At 34.2% G+C, this 14,946-nt stretch overlaps 3 protein-coding genes across 3 annotated transcripts; 1 reads left to right on the forward strand and 2 right to left on the reverse strand.

The window, feature by feature from the left end:
• Positions 1–589: 589 nt before the first annotated feature.
• LOAG_07437 (hypothetical protein) lies at positions 590–8,967 on the forward strand (the record flags this gene model as incomplete). Its single annotated transcript, XM_020447429.1, has 27 exons — positions 590–727; positions 797–870; positions 947–993; positions 1,104–1,346; positions 1,587–1,681; positions 1,818–1,921; positions 2,073–2,316; positions 2,624–2,755; positions 2,811–2,894; positions 3,055–3,201; positions 3,493–3,663; positions 3,773–3,919; positions 4,122–4,245; positions 4,413–4,513; positions 4,596–5,036; positions 5,409–5,483; positions 5,557–5,688; positions 5,792–5,962; positions 6,288–6,419; positions 6,494–6,607; positions 6,813–6,949; positions 7,173–7,331; positions 7,572–7,651; positions 7,721–7,803; positions 7,908–8,021; positions 8,215–8,310; positions 8,617–8,967. The coding sequence occupies 27 exons, from the start codon at positions 590–592 to the stop codon at positions 8,752–8,754; spliced, it is 3,723 nt and encodes a 1,240-aa protein (XP_020302337.1). The 3' UTR covers positions 8,755–8,967.
• Positions 8,968–9,138: 171 nt separating this feature from the next.
• LOAG_07438 (hypothetical protein) lies at positions 9,139–10,561 on the reverse strand (the record flags this gene model as incomplete). Its single annotated transcript, XM_003142971.1, has 3 exons — positions 9,139–9,269; positions 9,980–10,143; positions 10,344–10,561. 3 exons carry the CDS (start codon positions 10,559–10,561, stop codon positions 9,139–9,141), a joined length of 513 nt encoding a protein of 170 aa, XP_003143019.1.
• A 794-nt stretch (positions 10,562–11,355) lies between these two features.
• On the reverse strand, positions 11,356–14,904 carry LOAG_07439 (hypothetical protein). Its single transcript, XM_020447430.1, has 8 exons — positions 14,213–14,904; positions 13,713–13,848; positions 13,448–13,557; positions 13,132–13,377; positions 12,889–13,057; positions 12,142–12,364; positions 11,825–11,941; positions 11,356–11,570 (listed from the first exon to the last, which is right to left on the reverse strand). Exons 1-8 carry the CDS (start codon positions 14,229–14,231, stop codon positions 11,433–11,435), a joined length of 1,158 nt encoding a protein of 385 aa, XP_020302338.1. The 5' UTR covers positions 14,232–14,904; the 3' UTR covers positions 11,356–11,432.
• Positions 14,905–14,946: the final 42 nt, after the last annotated feature.

A 14,946-nucleotide genomic window follows, 5' to 3' on the forward strand; every position in this document is an offset into this window, starting at 1 on the left:
TGCAGTGTGTTATAGGTAAAGGGGGGAGAGGCATTATTTACTGTGCTATATACTTCCACAAAGGTAGAAACGAAGATGAACTGGAACTGTTCAATTTCGAATTCAATGATGTGTTCCAGAAGAATGAGAAATAGTCGATGAGAATTGCTCGTCGTTTAGTTGACCGGTAGATGAGAAAGCTGCGAGAACTTTGTTGCTTGTTTCCACGACCTTGTTGCAAATTTTTACATATCATGTGATTGAAAGATGGGATGAGTAGTCAGCTAGTACCGCTATCTAGGTTCAACCTTGCTTTGTTTGAGTTTTGCTCATTCATTTTCAAATGTATCAAATTTGTCAACATATTTCTTAACAAGAATGAGTCAGTGGATAACACTGTATGTAGCTCGTCACTGTTATTAATAGCAAACTATTTTGGTAGACAATTCTCGTGACCACTAACATAGGAGTGATATTGTTGTTTCATTCACGCACAATTTACAAGTTTTTCCAAAAAATTATTGATAGCATTTGTAATCCGAGGAAGTGGCAGGCTTCTGGGATCAAATTGCGAGAGTTATAAAAGTGGGTTTAATGATATTAATTTAGGATGGCATCCGGAAATATCGCAGGAGATAGTGACATAGAGCATAATTTCGAGACCAGCGATCGAGATGGTCAGGATGCCACGCAAGATTCGCTAACAGAAGAAGCGAAGTCCTTTCTCAATGCTCGTAAACCGATTCGGGTATTTCCTACGGATCAAGTAAAATCAGTGTTCCAATTTTGCTTTTCTGATGAGATCTCAGTCTTTCAGGTCGACATTTCGCAGAAAGAGCAATTGGATTGTCGAAGTAGCGCTTTAACTCCCAATACAGTTAAACATACAAGGTTATGTATATTGCCCGAAATTTGACTTAAATAATAGTAGTTCCAGTTTACGATGGAAAATTTTTCAATTTTTCAGAAATGTTTCATCAGATGCAACACCTGTCGCAGCAGCTTTTAGTGAAGGTTGATTTATAATTATGTTTTCTTTGCCTTCAAGGGGATGTTGATGAATTTCTAGTTTCATTCAAAATAATTCTTAAATATCGCCTAAAAAAAACGCTGAAAAAATTTAGGCGCGTTATCGTTTCCGCATCGCCGTACGTATCTGAATATTGCTGAAACGAAAGAGGAAAACAAACAGCTTAAGGCGGAAGTATTTGACTTGAAATCACAGTTGTTTATGCTGAAAAGAAAGTTACCTTCAATACTGAACAATGAAGGGAAGGATTTCAGTCTAGAAGTAAATCATGTTGATTTTCCACTCATTCCCAATTTATTTGTTCGTTGTTTGGAAGGAACAGTGAAAAACGAAAAAGGTTGCTTATCAAAATCGCATTGAAAGCTGTTGGTACTATCTGTGTTAAAATTTTTTTTTTTAAGCGCATTTGACATTCAAACATCTTGGAATGCCGAAAATTCTGTCCACAAAATTTTCCTTGTTCTTCCAACATTCTTCTTTCTAGTATGTGATGATGCAGACGGAACTAGATAATGAGAAAGTTCGGCGAGCAGAAATGGAACAAATGTGGCATTTACAAAAAAAAAACTCGATGAAGAAAGATCGAAATTCGAAAACGAAAGAAATGATTGGGAGAAAAAACGCGAAAGGCTACTTATGGATAGAGATGAACTTGCATCCGAATTGAAAGAGGTCGCTGCAATTGCTTTTTCTTCAGAATTGTTTGAGTCTTAATTCTATAGTTTCCTTTTTTTTTGAGATTGAGATCTGCTGCAAAAGTATATTACTGATTTTTTATTTGGATTTGTTTGAATTTCTCGGTTTTTAGCTCCGCCAGCAGTTATCTGAAAGACATGGTGAACGTGATGATGGTAACGAAAGTCAGGGCGACAGTTCTTTGAGCACTATCTCACTGATATCAGAGAGAGGCATGTAAGTTTGAAAACTAAAGTAGCCTTATTATTTATTGCCTTATCGATCAATAAAACCAATTGTTATTCATTTCGCCCTTTTTTTTTAAACCATTTCATCATTTAGAAAGAAGGTTCCATTTTCTTGACTAATTATTCCAAATTTTGCGCAGGGAAATCGAGAGACTGCGTTCAGTAGTCCTCCAGCAAAGTGTCGATGAAAAGAAGCTTCGAATGAAAATGGAAAAAGACATGATTGAATTGCAAGATCAATTGAAGCTTGCTCAAAATAATTTGACAAAGCAGGCTGTTGATTACGCAAAGGAAAAAACACGCTGTGAGACATTGGAAGCTGAAATGACGAAGCTTCAGCAGATTGCAGACGAAGCTAAACAGGAAGTAGAATGTCAGAAGCAGGTTTAATTCTTTCCTATCAATTTTAAATAGTTAATTGTAGAAATGTAACCTCAGTCTTTGTGTTCCTCCCTCCCTCTCGATTCCTTTGTCTTTATTTTTGTATTTGAGTTACATTCGAAACGAATTGAATTATTATAATTGATAGAACTGTGTCATCATAAAAATGACATGTATTTCCCAAATACTGTCTCTTCACTTGCATGGTTAATTGCCTTGATTAATTAGTGTTCTGCAAACATGAGAAATAAGCCCCTCGATCATTTAATTTCCTCAATTGAAGGAATATTGTTTAGTATATCTTTTCTAGATCTCCGAAGAGCAATTGGCTAAAGCACATGCAGTCAATGAAGTTGCGTTAAATAAACGAGATCGCACTATTCGTATATTGCTAAAGAAACTGAAATCGGCTGATGCTGAAACGTCTTCCAATTCCAAAATCGTGAGTTTATTCAAGAAAAATTATTTTGTGGCTGAAATTCTAAATATTATTTAAGGAAGGAAACAGTTCGTCTCCACTGCATCATGATGTTCCGAATTTGAATCCTTATGCTCAAACAGTACTGGATCAAATCAATAAGGTTCATGCTTTTTTATTAGCGGCATTATCTGTATCTGTATCGCAGCATGAAAGTAGTTGAAATAAATAAATGTCCTTGTCAGTTTTCTGTTACTTTTGCACTTCTGACTGTGTCTAAAATTGCAAGGTTGCAATGAAGAGCATCATATGAATATTTACAGTTTACTATCGAAAACGATGCTATTCGAAAGAAAGTGATCGAATGGGGTACCATAAATATCGGTCTAACATCGGAGATTGAATCTAGCGAAACGCCATCCGCAGAGGATGAAAACTCGGAATGGAATACGAAGCGCTGTGAACGTGAGGTGGGAAGCTCTGTTTTAGTTACCGAAAAACATTGAATTTCATCAACTTCTATTCGAAACACATATTTACTTCAGATTATCGGCTATCAGAAATTTAACGAAGTCATTTGTTTAGGTCTGATTTCCGGACTATAACATGTCTAAAAGAATTAATTTTAAAAATGGGAAAAAATTAATTAATAAAAATAAAACATTCATTTGATCGAATACAAATTAAAGAAAAAGCGAATTCGTAGTCCAACAGTAAAATTAGAAGACTGGCAGTGTGATTCAAAATTTTTTTTTTTTCAGAATGAAAAACTGGCAGTATTCCTAGCACAAAATAAAGCTATTCCTGATGGTTTAAATGAAGAAGAGCTGGGAGAACAGCTTGCACTCTTTGATGCTGTTAATGGTTCTGAAGGAAGATTATCGAAAGTGCAACAAGATGATACTGCGCGAAGTATAGGAGCATCTGAAATGGTATAAATATTGGCAGTATTCTTGGTTTATATTTTTTTTCTACTCAGTTAATTTTCCAGTGATTTCTTACTCATATGTATTGAAAGAAAAAAAAGAAAAAACTTTTTAGTTGGACATAACGTCGGTAGCTGATCTTTTGAGCAAGTCTTTGGTACTGACGGAAGATATTGGTGAAGTAAAGAAAAAACTTTCGGTTTTGCAGTCTGCTTGCACTCGTCTCTTCGAGAAATTGCGTGGTACGGCTAACTTTTTGCAGGTTGGTTAAGTCTTGTCTACCAACAGCATATGTAGCTGGTTGATTAGATGAATTACTTAACAGCTAATTTCTGTTTTTTTCCTCCGAATTCAAGCGTAACCTTTGCACTGTTTTTGTGTTTAATGATGGCATTGTTTTTGTTCACTGGCATTGCATCAAAGTGATATTTGGCAATTTTTTTTTTTCAACATAACTTTTTCAGACTCTTCTTGATGAATTGGGTGCAGGTGATCGAGGCAGAGAACTACTAGACGAGATAGAAGCGCTTCGCATCGATCTTGATCATTCACTTGCAACGGCCATTGATATTAGCCGTGATGTTGAAGGTATTTCATATACAGAGCGTTCTTTGAAAATACATCTGTTCAATAAAGCAAAAATAAATATGTGAAGTTATTTGGTAATAAAAATCATCAACGCCATTGCAGCCTCAAATTAATTTTGATTATAAATTTTATTAATTTCAATATTGGTATGCATGTTCATTTTGTAGCCGCAGAAGAAAGCATCGGGAATTTGTCGACTCATTTGCAACGTTCTTTATTGAATTGTTCGTTCGGTATGTCATCAGTACCATCCAGTGAAAATCAACAGGTTTCTTTTTCAAAGTTTTAACTGGTTTCCGGTGATAGTACTAGTATGTCTTGTTAACTGAATGAACGAAATTCTGTTACAGAATGCATCATCTCTTTCACGAGCTCACAGAGCCTATAGACGATTAAATGCGGACTTAGCAAACGAAAAGATGAAAGCAAATGAAGCTACTGAACTTAATGAAAAGCTACAAGCACATGTTACTGACTTGGAAGAGTTAAAGCAGAAACTTATCAATGAGCTGGATGAATTGAGGAGAAATTTGGTAAAAAAAGAAAATGAAATGATTTCATTGGTGAAAGATATGGAAATACAACTTCAACACAAAAATCAGCAGTACGATGAGCTGCACGGAAAAATGGAAGAACTTCAGCAAAGACATAAAACGAAAGAAATTCTTGCTGCAGAGAGAGAAGCCAAAATGAAACAACTAACAGATCAAATGACAGGAAAGTGTCACAAACTGGAAATTCAAGTTGCGGAAGTTACTCACGCTCTGAAAATGAAAGATGAATCGATCAAGGTGACTTGCTTAATTGCTTAATTTCAAGTTGTATATTTTTATATTCTAATACCACTACACACGACCAAAATTCATTACTAAATAGCATCGTTTCTCGTCTTTTCTGTGGTTCATTCATGATTGCAAACTATTTTTATGCAATCATAGAAGCATCATTATCGTTTACTTGCGTTGAATTATATGTTACTATGTCTTGAAATGTATCGTTCTTGCATAGTGGGTATCGATTTCTTTGCTAAAATAATGTCACATATCGAGAATTTTATGTACTATACATTTTAGGAAGGAAAAGAGGGGTATTCAAGTATTCCCGAAAATTATATATTATAAAATCAAATTTTCATGTCTTCTCTCATCAGCTTCTGTTTTCAGAAACTTCTAATTGATATTGAAAGTTATAACGACCAACTGTTATCGCGTAACAACGAATTGACTCATTTCAAAAATGTAAGTTTCTTGTTTTTCGTGTTGTTTATCGAATATATCATTTTTTGAGAAAATATATCATTTTTACATGCAGGAGATTATTGGATTAGACAACAAAATGTGTGAATTGATTGGTACTGTAAAAGCAAGTTTGGGAATTGTTGAGGAACAAGTTGACAAACCGATTATAGAAGCAGCAAATACAGAAATAGCAGCATTAACTCAGGTAACTTAATTGAGAACCCGCTGTGTATTATTAAGAAATAGGCACTGTTTTTTTGTACTTCATTTTTTAGTGAGCAAATCTCTAATAATGTTTCACTTTGCAGCTTTCCCAAATCGGAGCAGATCTTGAAGAATTAACTAAAGTCAGTCATTATATTGCTGACTTAAAAAATCAAATGATTAAGCTTCAACAGGATTTGGATCTGTGTGAAAGAAGTCGTAATGCCATCAGTCTTAAATGTCATGGATTGTCTGATCAAAATACTTGTCTTGAAGTAAGTGAAGTAAGACAGTACATTCATCAGTTTTATAATGTCGAAATATTCTTTATTGCTTTAGTTATTTATAGTTAATGGTGCTGTTGCAATAACTCTGTGCAAAAAATCATAAATTAGGTAATTGGCGTTTCTTTGTGTCCCGATGTTCGTCTTCTTCGGTTTTAATTTGCATCATGCGCAGTTTATTCTTCTGTTCAGATCGATTTAGTAAAAAAAGGGGATGCAGTTTTTTCACTGACATTTGAATATCTTTTTCAAAAGGTTGAAGAGAGTAGCATCATCGTACGTTGTCCCTCAAAAGACATTTGCTTTTTTATTTCAGGCAGAGCGTAATGAAGCCAAGCAGAAGTTATTAACTCTTCAGCAGCAAGTGCAAATGGAGAAGGAGTCGGTTAAAATGATGGAAAGAGATTTACAACGTTTGGAATCTGAAAATAGTTGCGTCAAAGAAAATGTAAACCATATTTTTCTAGTACATGATTTCTATTGCATTAATAATCTTTTCATTGATCATGGTTTCTTTTCTAGAATGAAAGATTAACGAAGATGTTGGTGAATGTCGAAGCAAAATACGAAGAAATGACCTCGAAACTAAATCGCAGTTCCCTTTGCGAGGGACAACATTCTGAACGATATACAGTGGTGAGTAATATAGGACAAGATTTTCTTTTTTTTTGCTGATTTTTAGGTAGCTTGAATCTTTTCAAGGAAATTATAGATGACATAAAATTTTCCTGAATCTTTAAGGATTTCGATGATGCAATCACATTTAGTAATTTTTTAGCAAGATTTTTAACTTTAATAAAACATGAATGTAAATATGATACAAGACGTTCCATTATTCCAGACAATTGGTACTATGACTCTCTTGTCTTCGGATGATTTTATTGAACTAACGGATAAAGCAAAAACGCTCTCCTCATTTACGAAACGAATGTATTCGCTTGCAGCGAGATGGAATGAGGAGGCTGCGGTTACTCCCAGGTGAACATTTTCAACCTTATGAACTTTTTTTCTTCCAGCAAGAATTTGCAGCCTCACTCTTTATTGTATGTTTTTGCGGCACTAGAATTATTTTTCAGTCACGAAGTTGTTTTGAATTTAATTAAATCAAATCAGGGATTCAGCAGTTGTAATTCTGAGTTGAATTATAATATTTAAACAATAATGAATGGTATAATCCTCGATGTAGAGCATAAATATTTAGGGTTTCATATAAATCGGTCGATCTAGATCACCTTTACCACACATATTCCCGAATTTTGAATCGCTTGTCAGATGGACTCAATGAACTGCGAGACAAAATAATCTCGGATAAGGTCAAGCTGCAGTCGATTATTTCTGATGAACAACGAAATTCTCAACAGTAAGTTTTCGTATTTTTTTTTATTAGATCACTCGGTTATGTAAGTTGGTATGAAGGGAACAAAATGGTTCAAATGCAAAGCCTCCTTCACATTAGAATAGGTTGCAGTTTGTAGCATTTTTGTAGCGAGCGACAAATAGGTCAGCCTCTACAAAAATCGAATAAGTTATCTGTGAACCTTGTTTATGTAAGGAATTGTAACCTTGTTTATGTTTATGTAAGTTACTTAACATTTTTCAGGACTAAAATTGAAAGTTCAAGGTCGAATAACGATGAATTGGATGCTTCCTCCTTCATCATTGTAGATGGATCACAAAATGGTAAGAACTATTTAAAATAAATCTCACACAAGTTAATAAGAGGAACTGTGATGAAATTGGTTTTTTTAGAGCCACTATCTATTGACCTGAGAACACTATTCAGTGATGCTGATCGAATTGTTCAAAAACTGAAGGCTATTTCATATAGACTAGTAAGTTTTGTTTCTGCGTGCTAATATTATTTTTGGCGAGAAGAAAATTTTTCCTTCACTGGAGTACTCATATTTCACTAAAAATTCATTCAAGAACATTTCAGCATAATGCAGAAATATTGGAATTGCTGTCGAATATGAGGTCGTTGCGGTTTCAAATTGATTGTCTGTGTAGGAATGCTCGGCAACTTGAGAAAACTAAAGAAAACGTTGCTCCGGTGATTTTCTTTCCTTGAAGTCTTTGTTTTTTTAGACAAAAGAAGAACTCTTTTTCAAGCATATTCATGATCTCTTTGCTGACCGTACTGGCGATGAATTTACATACCTATGTTCCACTCTTTTATTTTTTTCATAGTTTCTCCTTAGTTTCTTCAAAATTGCTTATTACACATTTAATCCGAAATTGTTCAGATGGAAGCACTTCAATTAGAAAATGATCGTTTGCAAACAGTACTTATCGATGCAAAGATTTTGTTGCAAAGAGCTCATGAACGGCTGAGTAAATTGGTGGGTTTTAATTAAAAATTTTTTGCTTTTTCGCAGTGTTAATATATTTGGAATATATTTTCCTTAAAATTTTTGTTTTTTGGGGAGAAGACAAATTCTTTTGTAAACATATTCATAATTTATTTGTTGACCATACTGCAAAATGAATTTACATGCTCTACTTTTGAAAAATTTTCTGTTTTTCCAACAAAAAAATGTTTTTATTTGAAAACTAAAAATTCTCAAACGCTGGAAGGTCATGATTTGCAAAAAAAATCGAAATTTATTCTGAAAATTTAATTTCAAATGCAACAAAATTAGTTGCAGCCTAATTCGAAGGACATGTGCGAACAGATATTGCGTGAAATGAACGAGATTAGTAAAGCAATGAAGGCAACAACGCGCGAGGTACACCGTGTAGGAAGCCGTTCACGAGGTCCAATAGGTGCAAAAAGCTCCAAATAGCTTATCTTTATCAGATCTCATTCATGAATTCATTCTCCATAGTTGCCTTGATCTCTATACCTATTATTTGTCGATTACATCTTCTTCCTTGACCGAAAGCCTTATAGTCAAATTTCTTCTGTATTTCTCTACCTCTAGTTTATATATGTTCACAAAAAGATAGGTGGCAAAGTGAAGGACTATCAGTGTTGCAAATTTCTTTAATGAATTGTGAGTGAAATCCACACGTTCACATTTTACACAATTTATAAGGTGCACGTTGCTGAGTTGCTTTCAGATTTCCATTATTTGAGTAAAATATTTCTGCATAGTCGGGCCGAATTGGTTACCAACAGTTTCAATTGAGTTAAAAGGAAAACATTTGCCATTCAGAAGTTGTGCCTTTCACATTTTTAGTAATGTTTTCAAATTTGTTCCACGGCCATCATCCATTACTGTCACAGAGCCATCTAGGTTAATTGCTATATGAATAGATTTGTAAAAGCTTTGCGGATACCCCTTAGGCTGGAGGTTACCTAAACTAACTTCATTTAAATAACTTATTTACCAACCAAGGTGGTAAACTTGGATAGTAGTGTTTCCTGCGGAATAATTTTTATTTCAACACTCAGTAAGACTTTTAAGACATATATACAGGCTATATTAATTGCTGAATATCTTCTTAAGATGGTTCCTCGAGGTGGTCATTATTGGAATAAGTTTGTTGAGCCAAACACAGTTGTTGATATTTTATTTACCCAAAGAGTACAAGGATTTTTGGATTTATTAAGGATGTGGAATACTTAAAGAGTAATGTCTTGGCTAAAGACGCTTCCCTCGATAATGCGATTGCTATAGACGAAGGTATATTAAACATGTATCTAGCAGGGGCTAGAATTAAAGGTAAGGTAAAAATAGTTAGACAGGATACCAACTAAATAATCTTTTACTCCACAAAATTTTTGAAATTAAAAACGATAACTAAAACCATTTCTTCAGCTGTATAACTTATTTCTATTGTAAAAAAATCAATGCACGCTATCATTTCTCTTAAAACTAGTTTTTGTGCATGAATTTAGGCATTTTTATTTTTATTTTTTTTTTTGCTAGACATTATGATATTAAAGTTCAGAGGTTTTCATTAGACTTCGGACCAGCTTTGTTCAAGTATAGAGATGAAAAAGATAATGGATTTTATCAGCAATGTCGTAGGGAGGCAGCTTTATAGCATCCAGGCTTTGTTGACCTAGAAAAGATGCGTAATATGGGTAAAGGAAAAGACAAATCTTTCTATCGCAAATCTTTAAAGCAACAGGCCTTAGTGGTCTTTGCAGGGCCTTTGGCCAATTACATCTTACTTTTTTATGCGTTGCTGCGGTTCTTATGATAATTGGCGTACCAACCTTAGATCTAAAAATTAATGCAATACAAGAGCATTCAGTAACCTCCTCCATAAGCTTGGAACAGAATAATAGAATAATAGAAATAAACAATCAGGAAATTACCAATCACGAAGGATTTAAGGTGTGAATTCTGAAGAAATTTGCTTAAAATTTTTAATGGATAACCAAGAATTTTTCATTCAGTTTAAATTACGATTTGAGGAAAACCGTACTCGGATTTTAGGAGTCATTTTTCGAACTAGGATTGAGAATGCGACTATTGTAAAAGCGCTGACCAATAGTGCTAAGCATAGATGTTTCGTGTTGAAAGCGATACTTGCAGGAATTTTTGATATACTAAGAGGAGAGAGTGGACTTGAAAATATTGGTAGTCCTATTAAAATTGCCGATTCTAAAGCTGCTTCCCAAAGCTTTGATTCCTTCATTTGATTTATTGCATTGATTTCACTTATACATTTTTTATGCCTTGTATTAACTGTTGTTAAATGATCTGAGCTATTAAAACCAGCAATTAACTCTAAAGAGGCTGCAACAGACATCTGTTGGACTTGAAATATTTTCTGGTTTAATTGTCAGTAAACAATGTCACAGGGTCGGTTTCTTTATCTAAAATAATTCCCAGTAAAACAATTGTGGACATGATGAAAGCTCATTCTGCTGATACTAGGAAATGGGAGCAGCAAGAATAGCTTATAATAATTGAAATGAAAGCATCAAATTTTTTGGTGTTAAAGGAGCGAGCATTAACTTCTATTCTGGATAGATGTTTAACAGAAAAAAAAGAAAAATATTATCCCTGCTGCGATATGCATTCCAGAAATTGCTATTGAATACGCAGTGCCCGCAACTCTCATTGCTTCAAAGTCTTGTTCTGCAATTTGGGAGGGATAGTGATAGTAGGCTTTGATACAGTATCACCAATAGCTATAATTTTTTTGAAGTGTGAAAAACACTGCACATCGAATGCTCCAGGAAAAGCAGGAAAAGGGTGGAGGCATTACTATACAGTAAATACTAATTCTTGCACCAACCTCTAAATCTTTATTGTTATTCCTAGTTGTTATTTTCACTCTATTTCATTGGTCTGTTGCATCTGTTTTGATATTATTTAAATAAAGCCTTTTTGTCCTTTTTTTATCTTCTACCGCTTCTTATATTGAAAACAATGTGGATCTTAGACATATGGCTAGATATAAAATGTCAAATTATACCAAAAAAATTGTTTAAAAACTTTATTCATATAACACAAAACAGTTATCGCTAGTTTAACATAACCGCGGTGTATTATGTACTTTTTCATTTTCCAATACAAAATGAGGAAAATATCTGATCAAGAATTTGTTCGTTCACAATTGTACCTGACATCTCGCTGATATAATCCGACACGTCGCGTAACAATTCTGCTACGACGGCAACATCGTTGACTTCCAATGCCTTGAATAATTACAAGTGAAGAAATGACAAGAATTTCACGCCCAAATTGCAATGAAAGTTATAGTTACTAACCTCTATCCCAACAAGGGTGTGTGCGAAAATGCCAAAGGGATGTGTGAAAATTACTTTATTTGAAAAGTATGAAGACGAAGAAACTTGACTGACTGCACAAACAGGAGAACTGTTTTCTAATATTTCGCATTTGAAAAGAAAAAGAAAAAACAAAGGGGGCTCAAAAAGATTAAGCAAAATACCTTTCTAAGGACAAGAATGGTTTCTTTTAATAGCAGCCGGTGAGCTTGACTACTGACAAGAGTGCTATCATCGGATACTGGACAGAGCTCACTGATATGCTCACAAATAATTTCTAGCTAAAACTAGATAAATTAAAACTGAACAAAAACGGTGAACATTACCCACAGACCTAGATGAATAGATGAACGTGCCATCATTAGAATATTGCTTTCTTACTACTACCATTAAATTTGTTGGGATATATTTTCAATCAGGTATTGGAAAAAAAAACGATTAAGATAATTACATACAACTATGATTAAAATTACAAACTAACCAATGAACTGATTCCTTCACCGGAAATGCATGATATGTTAACAGCAGGCCATGGAAGAACTATATTATTCGGAACGTTACATATATCGCATTTGTTCAGAGCAACAAAAACAGGTGTCTCTTTTTTGAGATGACACCAAGAAAGCACTGAGCGCACATCCGTTTCGAAATCCTTGCACATACTACTGTCTATCACTACAATCGCAATATCAGCCTCCGCCGCTCTATAAATGGATATTTTTGTGGTTTCACATTATATATAATTTTTCCTTAATTTTACAATCAAACAGATTATTTATACAACTATTTATATTTATACAAATTATTTATATAAGTTATTTATATTTGTAGAAATTATTATTTATATTTATACAGGTTATTTATACAAATTATTTATTCTCGGACTATTTATACAAACTTATGTTCCAACTAATGTGTATTACCTTAAGTGTATATTTAGTCGCGCAATTTTTTTAATGTAAAATTCTATTAGTCTTGACATACTAGATCATGAACAAAATAGAAAACAAAAAAGTAACCGGCTGTATAGGACATTATGATATAACTACCTGTTATTTCGAACCAACGAGAGAAAAAAATTTTCGTGATGAAGCACCTTTAGTGGTTATTTTCACAAGGCCTGAGGTAAATCACAAGACGGGGGAAGTAAAATTGTGCTTGTAAAATAATGTTCATGCATAAATGACCCATTATAACCATAGTGTGTTAGAACAGAAAACTAGACAACCTTCTCAGTGTTCTCCGAATGCCCTCAGCTTCAAGAGAATCTAAAAGAATTTCACGAATTCCTGCAGTATCGACAATGGTCACTGGGATAGAAGAAAGTTGAATTGTTGCTTCTAATGAGTCACGAGTTGTTCCCCCAATATCTGACACTATGGCCATGTCCCGGTTCGCTATAAATATTTAATTCATATATATAAAAATTCATTTTTCAAATGAATCTTGAAAAGGCTGAATCAAAGATTACCCATACGATTGAATAAGCTGCTTTTTCCAACATTTGTTTGTCCCAAAATAACGATCCTTAAGCCTTCGTTAATCAGCATTCCTCGATGCATCTGTTCTTGGATATTGCTCAATTCACTAATCATTAAACTGATTACGACACGAATGTCTTCCCACTGAAACCAAACATCATCGCCAAAATCAATGGATGCTTCCACGGAAGCACGTACTTCAATAAGCTGCTTTCTTATGCCTTCTATCGCTTTATCTGCAAAAGATGATGTTATCGCTGTATGGCCACCACTATCAGTAATTCTGAGTATCAATAACTTACTTGCCTAAAGTGTTCATGCGCAAAGCTAAGCGTCGCTGACGCTGCGTTTGTGCAGCCAAGAGATACGCAAGCGATTGTACTTCCTGCAATGTCATCTTTCCATTGAAAAATGCCCTACAAAAATTGAATTTAAGATTCAGAATTATACAGAAGAACCAAAACATTCTTGGTCATATCAGAGAGTTTTTTAAAGTGATTTTCACTGTGGGTACAACCAGAATGACATCAGGTCAACAATAAATCAAAGAAAGTCAACCATTTTATCTCACCTTTTCGTAAATTCGCCAGCCCTTGCGAGTTGCACGTTATCAAACTGCCCCAGTGCCTGCAACAAACAGTCAACAACTGCTCGACTACCGTGCACATAAAATTCAGCCACATCTTCCCCAGTTGATGTTTTCGGACCTAAATGATATTAATTATTGACCTGATGTCATCGTCGTCCACATCAGGGAATTTTTTAAAGTCATTACTTACGCCATTAGTTTACGGAAAAACTTCCACTGTGGGTACAAGCATAAGTTATTTGAGTACAGTCACAATTTATAGCGTTTATTACTTCTATCACAAATTTATAGAGTTTCGATGTTTTCAGTTTTTTAAAGTAAAACACCCATCACACTCAACAGAATGAATCCATGAAACATCAAAGAGCACAGCAAAAAATTTTTGAAAAAATGCTTTCAGCTGGAAAATAAAGTGGCTAACATGATTACAGAAAACCCTTGTTCTTCAGTAGAATATGCAAGATACTTTTTAATGAAGCGACCTGGTAAAAAAACCGCCATGCCTCGATCAATAAGCTCTCCATCTCGCCGAATATTCGCGTAGAATAATTGCCTAGGCAGAATTTTTTTTCGACCCGTGAGCTGCTCTAAGCATCGCCGACTTTCTTTTCCTATTTTAACAGAAAATTTGTGAGATTATATAAGAGTATCACAAATAAATACTCTAAAATATTGAAAAAAAATTTAGAAGATTAAATGGACCAACCGGAAACTCGGATAACTGATATGGCAGCAGGTAACGCACCTGAACTCACAGCAAATATGGTGGAAAAACGCTTCAGATATCTTAATGCTGCGTATGCCTCAAGCATTTCCTTATATGACAGACCAAAGAGGTTGTAATAAATCGCTGACAGAAATATTTTTCTTGAATACCCAGAATGATTAATTCAACCGAAAACTGCTAGAATTGAGCAATGTCACTTACGCACAGAAAATTTCAGAATCCTATAGCTAACGAGTGGAATGAAAAACCAAATTTACTATATTTGTGAGGGATATCCGATATTCGTCGAAGCAACTAATTCTAAAAGGCAACACAGTAACGGTAGATAAATAACTATCACCATTAATACTACTACCACTTTTATTAGTATATCCTTACCGTAAAAAATCACCAACATAATTGGATAAAATTTACCAGCATTTTCAATTATAAAAGGCTGAATATTACAAATATTAAATGTTCGGCATACAAAATAAAAAAAAAAAAAAA

Source organism: Loa loa (genome assembly GCF_000183805.2).
Source record: "Loa loa unplaced genomic scaffold supercont3.30, whole genome shotgun sequence".
In the NCBI taxonomy this organism is placed as follows: Eukaryota; Metazoa; Nematoda; class Chromadorea; order Rhabditida; family Onchocercidae; genus Loa; species Loa loa.

Coding starts and splice junctions, on each gene's coding strand:
- LOAG_07439 (XM_020447430.1), bottom strand. Junction 13,558..13,712: donor GCTGGCGAATTTACGAAAAG/GTGAGATAAAAT, acceptor CAATTTTTGTAG/GGCATTTTTCAATGGAAAGA. Junction 13,378..13,447: donor TTTGCGCATGAACACTTTAG/GCAAGTAAGTTA, acceptor CATCTTTTGCAG/ATAAAGCGATAGAAGGCATA.